Raw genomic sequence first — 12,265 nt, 5'->3', positions numbered from 1 at the left:
CCCTGTTCTGTAGTGCTATGAGAGGTGTCAAAAATCTATGCATTCACACAATGTTTTCATGGCCGGATTGTTATTATAGAACATGATTGTTATAGAAAATTATTATAGAGAAAGCTATTTGCAAATTACTACTCTTAATACAGAATAGAGACGTTCTTTAGTAATAGGGGTGGGCTGCTGAACAAATAAAATGCGCCAAATGATGACTGTGATGGGCACGAACCAACAGTTCTATGCTGTTCTGTTTCCATCAAGTGGCAGCTCTGAGAACAGCTCACATAACCCACCAGTGCATCCTTCAGCTCGGATTCAGAGTTGACTCATAATCCACACAAACCTGGCTCAGAGGACTGAATTCAATGACAGGTCAAAAATGTCATCAGAAGACGCTCCTGTGGCCGCAAGGCAGTGCGCGCACACCGCGAGCGAACCTTGGTGAGCCTGTGTGTATTTCTCGAACAGGCGGGCTTGACGTCCCGCCTGTTCTGCGCCAGGTAGTACAGTGCTGTGACTGAACGCTTCGTGTGTGCTACCTCGGACGCTCTAACAGCTGGGCGCCCCACACCAGCTGTTGTGTGCAAAGTGCGGCGCGCGTGTGACCATTGACTGCCGAGTTTCCCGTCATCAGCACACGCGCGCCGCGAAGACAACTGACTTTTTGACTGTTTGTGTAAAAATTGTATATAGTATATTTATTTTGCATTTATAGTGTTTACTTTTAATGTTTTTATACAGTGTATATCTATTTTATGTAGTTTACTATTTACCTCCCCCCATGTCTTTCTTCTGTCCCCTCACCTCTTTTATTTCATCTCTCCCACCTGCCTGCTATCCTTTCTTTCCGCTGCCCCAGCTCAGGTGCCGCCGCACGTGATGGCAGATGCTGGGGCTAGCAAAAATCTTTTACCTTCCTTTTATGTTATTTTTAAATAAACCACTACCACCACCACCACACCTATCCTTAATATGAGGCACTAAGAAGCACACAGCACTTTCATTTTAAGGCTTGACCACACGGCAAGGCTTTGCAAACAATGGGAGCTAGTCCACTGTTCAGGAACAAGAGATAAGCTAAAATCACTGGCACACAGCATGTGTACTGGTGATTACACTGGTGGTACACTGGTACACAGAATGTGCTGTGTACGGATGCGAGCATCGCTACATTCTCTTTCCTTACCGGAGAAGAAAAGGAATTTTTAGGGCACTGTGCTCAAAAAATTCGTTTGGCCTTGAATTTAAAAATGTTTCTGCACCAAAAGCTACCATCTTTCATGGAATACACTAAGAAAAAAAAAAATGGGTGTCATATGCACAGTCACAAAAAAATATCTGGCAAAGTTTGTGTGACCGACATGAAAATTTGCACCAAAGGTAATTCATGTTCAAATATAAGCAGCAAAAAAATTTACAGCACTGCATTTGTATGTTATTAAGTACTAAGTAAATATCCTGCAAAACTTGAAAACTACCCAGTCATCAAAACAAAATTTGAAGCTAAGACTACTGAGTCACTCTCTAAAAGGAGTCCCTGCAGGCTACAAAGCACAAGTGCACTTCACAGGCCTTGTAAGGCACACTCATTTATGCTTAGCACTTCACAAAGCAAAGCTGGCAGTTTGAACTCTGTTCTGTGATCCGAGGCTCAAGCTTAAGCTTCTCATGAGCCGACAGAGGCTGTACAACACCTTGGATATCAATGTCAAGAAGCTGCCGAACACGTCTCCAGCCCCCCACTATCACTTGCACAAAAAAAAAAAAAAAGTCAACGTCAGAGCACCGGAACCCCAAGATAAGTGCTGTTTTCTGAGAGGAGTCAGCGCACGATGAAGACGCCATTCCAGGTACTAACACACTGAGATGACAGATTCCCTAGACAGGTAAAAAAAGAAGCTCCTTTGAGAAATATCAGAACATCAAAAGTAAAAAAAGTAAAACCAAAGAATTTCCATCGCCATACCGCTGGTCCTTAAAGGACTACAGACACATAATTTTACTGCGCGTTTCCTTCTGTCAAAAGATGCGTTAGACATTAGAATACGTGGATTATCAGGTGGTATTTTCTTGCAACCGCTGAATAATAATAATAAATCAAAACAACGTCAAGAAGAAATTCAATTATAAATTATTTAGCAGTCGTAGATGAATACCACAGGGTGCTCCATGTATACGAATGTCTAACGCATCGTTTTGGTGTCTATAGTCCATTAAGGGTAACTGAGAAGGCAAGCGTAGCAGGGGGCGGCAGAAAATTAGGGGGGCGGATGAGATTAAGAAGTCTGCAGGCGTACGGTGGGCGCAGCTCGCAAAGCACAGGGTTAATTGGAGAGACATGGGAGAGGCCTTTGCCCTGCAGTGGGTGTAGTCAGGCTAATGATGGTGATGATTATGATGATGACACAGAATGGTGTCAAATGTCCAGAAACAGCCACACGTGTGTTGAAAACACTGTTTCCCACCATCGTTCAAACTGGTTCATTTAAATAAGCACACTAAGGAAAGAGCTAATGGCAGGCAAGGAGGCAGCGTGCTTCTTTTGTGCGTACACTTTTGCTCATACAGAAGTGCTTATGAGCGGTGTACACGTATGACATCCACAACTTCAAGAGTTGCCAGCATTCGTTTCTCTTCTTTGCACCGTATTATGGTGTATCCCTTCAGCAATCCTTCAAGTCGTTTCCCAGCAAAATGCAGCACCATTTGCATATTGCAGCACCTTTACAGCGTCATTTTTTTGGAAGTTCAAACCTTAAAACTTTGACTGCAAGCAGCATGAACATAAACTAGGCCTTCACTTCGTGCTAAACAGGGTTAGCATCCTCCCCATCGTAACCACCCCCATCATACAGGTTAATTCTGCTGCAAGACACATACATGACTTGCCTAGTGATCCTCGGCTACCTGCGTCACGTCAGTCACCGCCACCCTGTCCCGTCGAACTTCGTTAGCCTAAAAGTCCCCATTAGCCTCTCCTGCCCCCAAACCATACTTCACTTCCTTCTGTGTCCACACTGTTATTCAGGGAGACCCTAGGTTATCCTCCCTGCGCATTACATATCGTGCCAAAGTCCACTTCCACCTCTTAATTTTTGCCACAGTATCATCAACGTGCATTTATTCTTAAATCTATGCTGGTCTTTTTCTGTTTGTCATCGTTTTCATTTCCATCACTCGCTACGCTATCAAGAAAGGGCCCATGGAACAGTGTTCACAGAGCATAAGACACCAACGTGGGGACATGCGGCACCACTAAAACAACCCTTTCTCAAAGAATTTTCCCTAGCCATCGAGTTTCAAAAGAACTAGAGCCAACTTAATATTACCATCCCCAAAGCCCACAGCCCTCCTCCTCAACTCGTTCTTCCAAACAATAAGACTGCGCTACCCTATAACACCGTGGCATCCAGTAATGTGGAAGCCATCACTTTCTGACAAAGGAAAAAAAAATACTGGTAGCAAACAAACTTGTGTACTTGAATAGGAAGGAACTACACAAGGACGATGCTGGAACACACAGAACCAAATTGGGCACTGAAGCTGTGCTCCAGTGACCTCCTTGTGTAGTTCCTCTTTTTGTGTATGTGTCAGTATGCACCAAGTGGCCCAGCAAGTCACGTTCCTTCAATTCACCATGTTCTGACCATCTGAGCGCATTCCCTCATATCACCAGCTTTTTGCTGTCAATCTGCGCCATTCGCGAGCTGCAACTTCAGAAGAAGGAACCCTAGAGGGAAGCCGCTTGAGTATCCAATGCCCAGCAGGAAGGGACTGGCAGTAGTGGTGGTGGGGTATCTGGAATTTGTTGCGGAGTTGCACAAGGACTATGCGAGACCCCATATTGAATTATTTCAACTATCCTAGGTTCTTTAATGTAAGATGACCACACACAGGACGTGTGCCTGTTTGCACGTCACCTCCATCGAAATGGGGCCACCACAGCCTGGATTCAATCCCATGACCTTGAGCTCAGTAGAACAGCCACCATGCTGGATGGATGGACAGGACCCACCAGGAAGGGAGTTCGTGACACCCATCAAGATGGCCCAAAGATGAGTGCATTTCTCATGCATGTGGTACATTTGCTGGTTCCGCCATTCTGTGGCAGGTGAATAATGGCAAGAGACACAGATACTTTCCTTTTGAGAGATATCACTAAGATGCTGTTCATAACTCTGCAGTGCCTGCGTAGTGTATCCTGTACGCTCTTATTTTCCAGCTAATTTCTTTCCCAATGTCCATATAAGCCATGACCACTTGGCCTAGGAAGAAAACTGTTTCAGTAACTGCAGCACCTCAATGCCCATAGTGATCTGACACACCTTCCCAATGAGTTGAACATTAATTTAACATGTCTATTGCTGCATCTCTGCAGTGTGGAGGTAACACAAAATCCATGCCAGACAGAACAAAGAATGGGAGTCTTACTGTTTGGTGTAAGAAAATGACAAGATGGGCCTTCTACTCCAGAAATGTATAGCAGTTTGGGAACATCTTGCTAGACCCACACCCAGCTTCACTTTAAGAACATCCACCAGCACCAACTGCATGGCAGAACACGTAAGCTGCACTGGCATCGCTCACCTGAGCTCCTTGCGGGCCACAAGGCGCTCGGCCTCCCGTAGGTGCACCTCGCAGGCCTCATCCGTCTTGGTGGCGGCCAGCACAACCGGTTTCCGGGTGCGCACCAGAGTTTGCAGCAGGGCGGCCACAAACTCCGCCTGCTTATCAGCCGGCCGCCCAGGCACATGGCTCACATCATACACGCACACAAAGCCGTCCACGTTGAGGCGGCCATCGGGCAGCAGCCGCTGCTCGAACTCCTTCTCGATGCCCAGCTGGCTCTTGCACACGTACATGAGTTTCTCTGCCGAGCAGAGGCGGAGCGCCGCACACCGCTTGATGTATGGCTCCGTCTTGCCGCTGCGGAACGGCTGGAAGGACGAGTCGTCGATGAACTCGGTCTGCTCGACAACATGCACGCTGAGCTCGGGAGCACCGTCAGCGTCCCCGCCCCCCGCTGCGGGACGCCGCGCCTCGCCCCAGTAGAGGAAGTGGTCGTTGTTGACCACACGGCCCCCGAAGTCAGTCTGGCTCAACACCGAGATGTGGTCCGTGTGGTAGTCGTCAGCGCGGGGCCGCACGAAGCGGTTGCAGAGGCACGACTTGCCCACGCCCGTGGGGCCCTTGTCGCGCTCGGTGCCGCTCAGGCCCACCACGGCCACGCACAGCGACCGGGGGGCCGCCTCCGTCGCCGAGGGAGGGCCCCCCGGCTGCCGCCGGCTCGTCATGCGCCCCCGCGCCCCTCAGCCAGGCCCCCCGCCGGCCACCGCCAGGCCCAACACTGCAAACACAACCGAAGGCATTGAACACGAGACACAACAGGAGAGGCATACAACAAGCACACACCCCACCTTTCCAGATGGGATACACATGCACACTTGGCCCATTTTCTTTATTGTAATGAATTGTAACACTAACATAGTTCAGGACACATGGTTCATTGCATCTGTGACAAAAGAGGCCGGACTGCATCTCCTGCCAGAGTGTACTCAAGAAATGACAAGGAACTGGTCTTGTACAGTCATGACACTAGGAAAGAATGTGCACAGTCACCTCCACTGCGTTTATTTTGCATCATTATTCACAATGAGTAATGCTGTGTATTGCTGAATCGCACACCCTTTGGCACACGCATTCAAAAAAATGACAAAACAATCGAATTAGCCTGCAAAGTTAGCTCTCACTCAGTGTTACATCTGATATGCATCTATGCAGTAAACACACATCCTTAGACAAAATGTGGACTTCAGAGACATAGCATATGAAAGGATGCATTCTTAGATTACCTGCAGCCATACCAGCCCATACCAACACTGAAATGCTAAACATTTGAAATTGTCAAACAAAGGCATACTACAACCAAGGAACAATGCTGAAGGTCAAAGTTGCTACCATAGCACTAGTAGGCTATATGCCACCTCTTCCCATTGCCAGTGAGGCTACAACACAAAGAGAAGCCCCGTAACTGCCTCTTCTTGAACAGTTTCTAGTGCAGGAATTTTTCGACAGTATGGCCACAAGTTAATGCCATCACGTAAAATTGTTTCCAGGCTCAATGCTCCAGTATTAATAGTCGGGGTAATGAATGAGAATTCAAGCAAAGGAACAATCACATACTGCTTGTAACACTCCTAGACTTACCTATGCGTCTCACTACAATGTTAAAGGGCTACTGATTTGAAGAACTTAACCTATCCACTGGTGGGGCTGAACATTACATGACAGGGTAGACATGCCCTTTCGACAATTCACCGCAATGTTTCCAAATCCACGGGGCAGATGGGCGGTTTAACAGCTGCAAGCAGTCACTGTGGCTCATCTTTGCCAGGGCCATCTCCTGCAATACACCCTGAAACCTCGAAGTGTGCAGAACCATAGGAAGAGCCTGGCAGTTATGCGAGGCATTGTGGAACAAGAAAATCTGTCGGAAGTGTCTGACGTGTGGGTACCCTTCCTTATGCATTATCATGTGGAGTCTGTTGCCCTGTTACATAGAAGCGACCCTTTTGAAGATATGTGTACTTTCTTTTTTCACCCTCCTTTTTCAATTGCCATGTTATCGCTCAATGACCATCCTGGCTAGCTTTCACCTCACACTGACCATAGCTGGACAACTACTTTCTAATTGGATTCATGATAACTCAAGACAACATTAAACACTCACAGAAAGATCACCAGCAAAATACAGCCAAATCTTTTTCATTCGAACTCATCTAATTTGAACATCTGGTTTATACGAACAGATAATTTAGTCCCATCAACATCAAGTATTAAAAAGGCTCCCTTAAACTGGAACTCCACATAATTCAAACAAATCTTTAGACCTGTTCAAGACTGAACCATTAAGAGCCAAGTGCAAAACATTTGTTCTTTCTGAAGAGTTCTTCCACATACTTCAGCAATATTTCTTTTAAATGAGTTCCCATCAAAAGGTCAGGACTGTTTCTTGTGGTGAAGTCCTTTTACCAATTCTCACTACAATGCCTGAAGTTTGGTTGCAGGCATCTAGTACCCCATTTGCTTTCTTAAGGTGAAGGCCTTGCCATGGAGAACATTAAAGGGCCCCAGAAAGGGGCTCTTAATAAAGCTGCTATCTGTCTGGGATGTTAAAGGATGCCGGTTCGTAATTTCCTCCAGCAAAAATGTTTTTAATGCTTTTTGTGGAAGCTGGGTTATATGGAGACAAAATTTTAACTTCCGCGTCTTCGCGCCTTTCTCTATCCTCTCGCACACCAAAACGGCCGCAGGCCTCCGCCGGCCCCACCCACTCGGCCCCTCCCCTACCTCTACCCGCTGTGGCGCGTGCAGAGTGGCCGAGGCCGTGGCAGCGCGTGACGTCTGAAAGGATATGCCGTGAACCAATGATAACCCCCGGCTGCTGACATCACTTGTACGACGTGACATCGTATGCTACGTTTCGCACGAAAGCCCGACACCGCACGTCGCCGCGAGGTGCGAAAGCGGGACTTTTAAAAATGTATTGTAAATTTCCCGCTTGCTTTTGAGGTCTCATACGCGGCATGAACGCTCGGTGGCCTGTACTCTACATAATGCAACCATTTTAAAGCCAAGCTCACACACCCCTTTCTGTGGCCCCTTAAAGGAGACACAAGGTTGATAAATTTGTCCCACAGCCTGTCACCGCTAGCTTGTTTACTCTGCCATCAAAACATATAACTGAACCAAACAGCTGCCTTAGGATTACAAAAGGTTCAGAACATTTACATGTCCGCTGCGTGATAGGTCACCAGTGGGTCATGGCCCATATTCAAACTGCGTGCCAATGAATGCTGTCATGCAGTGAAGCTGTGGGACAGCACAGTAAGCTCAAAGTGCACATAAAAACCACACATGCAATGTTGCTACTGTTATCTGTCAGTGGCTCAAAGAAGTTGGTCTCACCAGTGGCTAAGTGGAGCGTCACGCTGCGCATAAGAAAACATAAGGGTGTTTCACAATGCACAGGGATAAGGACTCCAACAGTCGCTGACACGGTGACCGTGTTAAGTGTCCCGAGTGTTACATGTCACATGCTAAATGTCAGCAGCAAAAACTGTGCACTTCCACCTTACCAGACGTAAGGTTGAGCACATGAATGAAATATGCTACACCTGCTACCACATCTAAGAACACCGATATCATAAATAACTCATGTTCTATTCAGTTTCGACCAGTAAGACTTTATACTAATCTGGTGCAATTTCAAGGACAAAAAGCCAATCACAGAAAGCCACAAGAGTCATGTACTCACTTGGCTCACCTTTCCCTCACCCACTTTATTTTAGGACTTGGGACTCTGTAATTGTTCATAACAGACTGCATTGCTATACGGCCAGTTGTTATTATTTTAATATGGGAATTTTTGATGGGCTGCAAGTAGCACGGTCTCTTTCGCATGCATGTCGGGCAGTAAGGAAGGGAAGCAAAGAAACACGGGGTCCCTTTGCACCTCTTGAAAACTGCTGTGGTTACTCTAAAACTAAAACGTTATAAAGATTGAGGTTCCCTAAAAAACCCCACTATGTTTGACATGCTTTCTTACACTATCCACGGAGCTGAAAGTTCTTGCCCACATTACTCGCAGCCACAACCAGCCATTCCCTGTAAGGCTTTGTATCCCTCTAGTGGTGCCTACCACTCTTCCTGCATGCAGATGTTTTTCTCAGAGTATTCTCATAACAACTCCATAATCTGAAATGCAATAAACGACTTTTTTTTTACAAAATTAGCTCAGGACTGACATCAGCAACCCCTTGGACAAGCGCATTTTTTTCAGCTCTGCAACTGTTGCTGATTGCCGTGTCTAGTTTTTAAAATACTATGGCTTTTCCTCATGTCAGCATATCTAGATAGTATCGCCTACACAAGGAAACACTGCAAATAGCGCATGAATAGCTTGGGGGAGAAATTGAGAAAGAGTATGTCAATACAACCCTTCCTGCCATAACTTCAGCTGTTCTGAACAGTGTGACAGACAGAACTATAATATTTCCATGACCTCACGACATGGAAGGTTTAACATTTGGCATCTCCTTTCCCAAAACGGCTACCAACAAGTGCTGAGGAACCCCTTATGTCTTGGATTCCGTCCCTACCTGCCTGATATGCATGCAATAAAGAGCACGCAGACACATGGCCTTGCAAGAAATGCTTCAACAAACAGCACAGCATTCAGACAGCATACAGAAAAAGCAAGGACAGCATGGGCACTATGTTCTTTGTTCAAATGTTGCTTTACTCAAAGTAACAAACATACACTGAGTTAACCTCAAGAAATGCCAAATTTCCTTTAATAATTACTGGCTGTGCAGTGGAGCAGTCTGCTATATGCAGTTACAGTGTGACTAGCCCCGAAATAATGTATGTAAAGGAAATTTTGGGGTTGAGGCAAGCATGGCCTAATGGAACCCCCAAAGGCACTCCCAAGGAACACCAGGGTCCCATGGAACCCAGTTCGAGAACCCCTGCTACAGATCCAAAGTGCTGACTTCAAAAATGAGACAGAAAGAAGTGTGCTTTTGAACCATGGTCCCCGCAAAGCATTTTGAAAAGGTATTGAATAAAAACATGGTAAAGATGAGAATTGATTCTTGAACAACCTCTTTCAGGATTCTTACTAGAATCAAAAGATGCAGACTACACTAATGACACATTACGCCACAAATGCACTTCTCTGCAAAGCCCATAAGAAGGTTGAATAAACGAAGGCGACGAAAATCTCAACTAGCCAGCACAGAGTTAAGCTGCACCAAAAGATCGAAGCATGCACTACAAGAGCTGAGTTACAACATATCATACTGAATAGCACCAGCATTTTCAAACCCTAAGAGAAGGGACTAAGCGATCATTACACTCAGGTCCCAACTCCATACACAGTAAAAGAATGACAATTGATAACAGGCAGTAAAACGAATGACGGCTGATAGATTCTTGTGTACCTATGTGACATATGGGCTGCAGCATGCTGCAGTGAAGAGCTCCGGAAAAATATGAACCACCCGAGTTGCTATAACACGACCAAAACCTATCAAATCAGCATTTTTGCATTTCGCATCCACCAGAAGGCAGCTGCAATGGCTGCGATCAAACCCACCGCCTCAGGCTGAGTAGTCAAAATTACATACCCACTCAGCCACCATGGCAGGTGGCAGGCAGAACGAACAGTATTAACAATTCCAACCTGCAGCCTGGACGAGAAGAAGCAGTGTCAATTTAAATGAGGGAAGCCCTGCTATCACAGCAGCACTGCTAGCAAGATTAGAAAAAACTGACACAGAAACCAACGAGTGAATCAAGCACAGAAGTACACGATGTGACACCAGCCTTCTACACTGCACCGGAAGCTTTCATCTCAACCTTCCGTCATATCTTGACATATGCCACTGTCATTCATGATGGTAGCACCTAGCACGAAAGTTATAGCAACTATGGCGCCAGGGAGTCAAATGCTGGTCCAATGGTCCGAGAAGCAAGTTCGCCTAGACCAACTTTCAACACAGGAGTCGAACTTGTTCACTGGCAACACAGGCTGGTTCTTCATTCATACTCCACAGGGTCATAGCCTCGATTCAGTTGAAAGGAGTTTACATACTTGTTAGTGTGATAACTGCCATTCCTACTCCTACAGAGCCTGAAGAATACCGCGATTATTTGGCTGGCACAGCACCATCTGACGATCACGGCCTAGCTATGCGATGATACCCGTTCATGAAGCGACTCAGTTCCTCTTATTTCATGGTCTTTAGACCACCCTAACCCGCAGTTTCAGTGCTTGTCTGACGATTACCACAAAACTGCATTATCTGACAGCCGCGATGCGGCCTGGACGGCGCCTGCTATGATGTGCGGTCTCTGTCGGACCACTCCTGACAGCTACCAACGCGAATGTGTGCCGTCCACGTCCAAGCGAATGGCCGTTTCTCTACGACGTGAAAATGAGCGTAGTAGTTCGATCACTCCGAAAATGGCATTTTGCCGTGAGTGGTGCAGCATTGTCGAGGGTGAGCAGACTTTACGCCACTCCGAGCGGACCCCTCCAATCGAGCTTTACGCTCCGACGAACGCGCCCGGCGGCACACTGCGGATGACTCGGCTCGACGGCGTGCTAGCATCCTAAAAAGCGAGCGATCTAACGTCCCATCCCATGTCCCGCGTTCGGGGTGTCGGCGCCACTCATGAGCAGCGCTTGGCACGGATCGCTTAGCCTAGAAATGCACCCCGTCTCCAGCGCGCAAGCAGGCGTCCATTGGATGCGACTCAGCTCAGCCCAGTGACCACGGGCGCTGTCAGCCGCTGCTCGCGGGGCGCCAGCCGCGTGGGCGCGCCGGCTCGAGTGCTAGCCGCGGGCCCATCCCACCAGCTTGCGCGCGGGGCTCGCGTGCCGATGCTCGGCCGACTCGTTCGCCGAGCAGTACCGTACTCGGCTCGGTATAGGCTTAGCCCGAGAAGGGCACCTGCGCCGCCGACGGAGCCCAGCCGGACGGCGGGCATGCGCTCACCTGGCGACTCCCGATGTCGAGGGTCGGCTGCTGCCGTGCTGCTGCCGCTGCGGCGTCGGGGGCTCACTCACACTCTACGCACGCAGCGAGTGACGCGAAGCGCGCACGCATTCCTCCCAGCGAGCACGGTTCTCAAAGGGCAGCCATGTTGGTTTCTCATGAGTGACATGCCCCCGCTGTAAAGCAGCAACAAAAACGGCAGTATTTAGCAAGCTACGGCGGACGCAGCCACTAAGGCATCACTTTAATTACTCCTGAAAGCAGCGCACCGGAGTTCTACGTAACGGAGATGCACTTTATGTGACTTCTAATGCTTTCTCATTTCTAGGCAGCTAGCGAGTCCGAACAAACCAAGCGAAGCCGCTTTTGCGGCCAAGGCGAGTCAATGCCGCGAAAAACAAAGCGGGTCAATTTTCGCAAATATATTTCTTCGTTGATATGACGGACCTTACAAGTATAACAAGTATAAACAAGCATGGCTGGCGTCAAAGACCTGGATCGTCTAGGTGTTCTTTTTGTACCCACAAACGATGAGCCATACCAGCCATACATTGGCCCACCCGCTGGTTCTCAACTCAGATCGGGATTGACCACTGGGACAGCGCTCCCAAAGTAGCTTAAGTTGCGATCATGGTTCTCGAGAAAGAGAGAAATCGCCGACCTCAATGTAGGTGCATGGCTTACGGCCGGTCATTGGTATGCGGTCG

The 12,265-nt window shown here is 47.7% G+C and overlaps 1 protein-coding gene across 10 annotated transcripts in view; it reads right to left on the bottom strand.

Annotated features, from left to right (window-relative positions):
* Nucleotides 1-11,853, bottom strand: part of RhoGAPp190 (Rho GTPase-activating protein 190) — a 61,099-nt gene extending 49,246 nt beyond the window's left edge. For 5 of the 10 annotated variants that reach the window (XM_077643461.1, XM_077643463.1, XM_077643462.1 and 2 more), the window contains exons 1-2: nucleotides 11,559-11,853; nucleotides 4,582-5,341 (exon numbers count right to left, since the gene is read on the bottom strand). In XM_077643461.1, coding sequence (XP_077499587.1) covers nucleotides 4,582-5,288 — 707 coding nt within the window. In that variant the 5' untranslated portion in view covers nucleotides 5,289-5,341; nucleotides 11,559-11,853. The remainder of the gene's footprint in view (nucleotides 1-4,581; nucleotides 5,342-11,558) is intronic. The other 5 variants (XM_077643467.1, XM_077643470.1, XM_077643469.1 and 2 more) reach the window with 1 other exon arrangement.
* Between the last annotated feature and the right edge of the window lie 412 nt (nucleotides 11,854-12,265).

This window comes from Amblyomma americanum, chromosome 11 (assembly GCF_052857255.1).
Source record: "Amblyomma americanum isolate KBUSLIRL-KWMA chromosome 11, ASM5285725v1, whole genome shotgun sequence".
Lineage (NCBI taxonomy): Eukaryota > Metazoa > Arthropoda > Arachnida > Ixodida > Ixodidae > Amblyomma > Amblyomma americanum.
The sequence above is the reverse complement of the archived record's forward strand: the minus strand, read 5'-3'. Positions and strand labels throughout refer to the sequence as shown.